General features: G+C 36.2%; 1 pseudogene across 1 annotated transcript in view; it reads right to left on the bottom strand.

Moving 5' to 3' along the window:
* Window positions 1-164: 164 nt before the first annotated feature.
* TEOVI_000757700:pseudogene overlaps window positions 165-436 on the bottom strand; it is a 1,704-nt pseudogene continuing 1,432 nt past the window's right edge. Inside the window, exon 1 of the mRNA in view lies at window positions 165-436. This exon is cut by the window's right edge and continues 1,432 nt beyond it. Coding sequence covers window positions 165-436 — 272 coding nt within the window.

Here is a 436-nt window from a genome sequence, read left to right as displayed (position 1 = left end):
TTCACAAATATTTTGCGCCCACATGGTACTTTTATACCAAATTTTCCTATTTTTAGTTTTTTTAAAAATTTCACTAATTTTTATATTTTCAATACAATGTGTTAAAATATATCAAATAACAAATTTTTAGAAAGGAAAATTTTTAAAAGAGGAAGGAAATTTGTTTAGAACAGCAAGGCCACAAATCCAGAAACCACGCTGAGGGCGAATTTTTTGTTTACTAGAATAGAGGAATCTTTGCAAGCATTATTTTCCCATTCGCAGTTGCTCTCCTTCTTGCAGGCATCTTCCAATTTTCTTGTGCATTTCTCCTCTTTCTTTTGTTCTCCTGCATTTCCGTCTCCTGCTCCTGCTGCCGTGTCTGCTGCTCCTGGTTTAGGTTTGCATTCGTTCTTGTCGCTGTCAAAATCACATCCGACATTCGCACACCCTTCTG

The sequence above is a fragment of the Trypanosoma equiperdum genome, assembly GCF_001457755.1.
Source record: "Trypanosoma equiperdum strain OVI genome assembly, contig: ctg_1405, whole genome shotgun sequence".
NCBI classification, from domain to species: domain Eukaryota; phylum Euglenozoa; class Kinetoplastea; order Trypanosomatida; family Trypanosomatidae; genus Trypanosoma; species Trypanosoma equiperdum.
The sequence above is the reverse complement of the archived record's forward strand: the minus strand, read 5'-3'. Positions and strand labels throughout refer to the sequence as shown.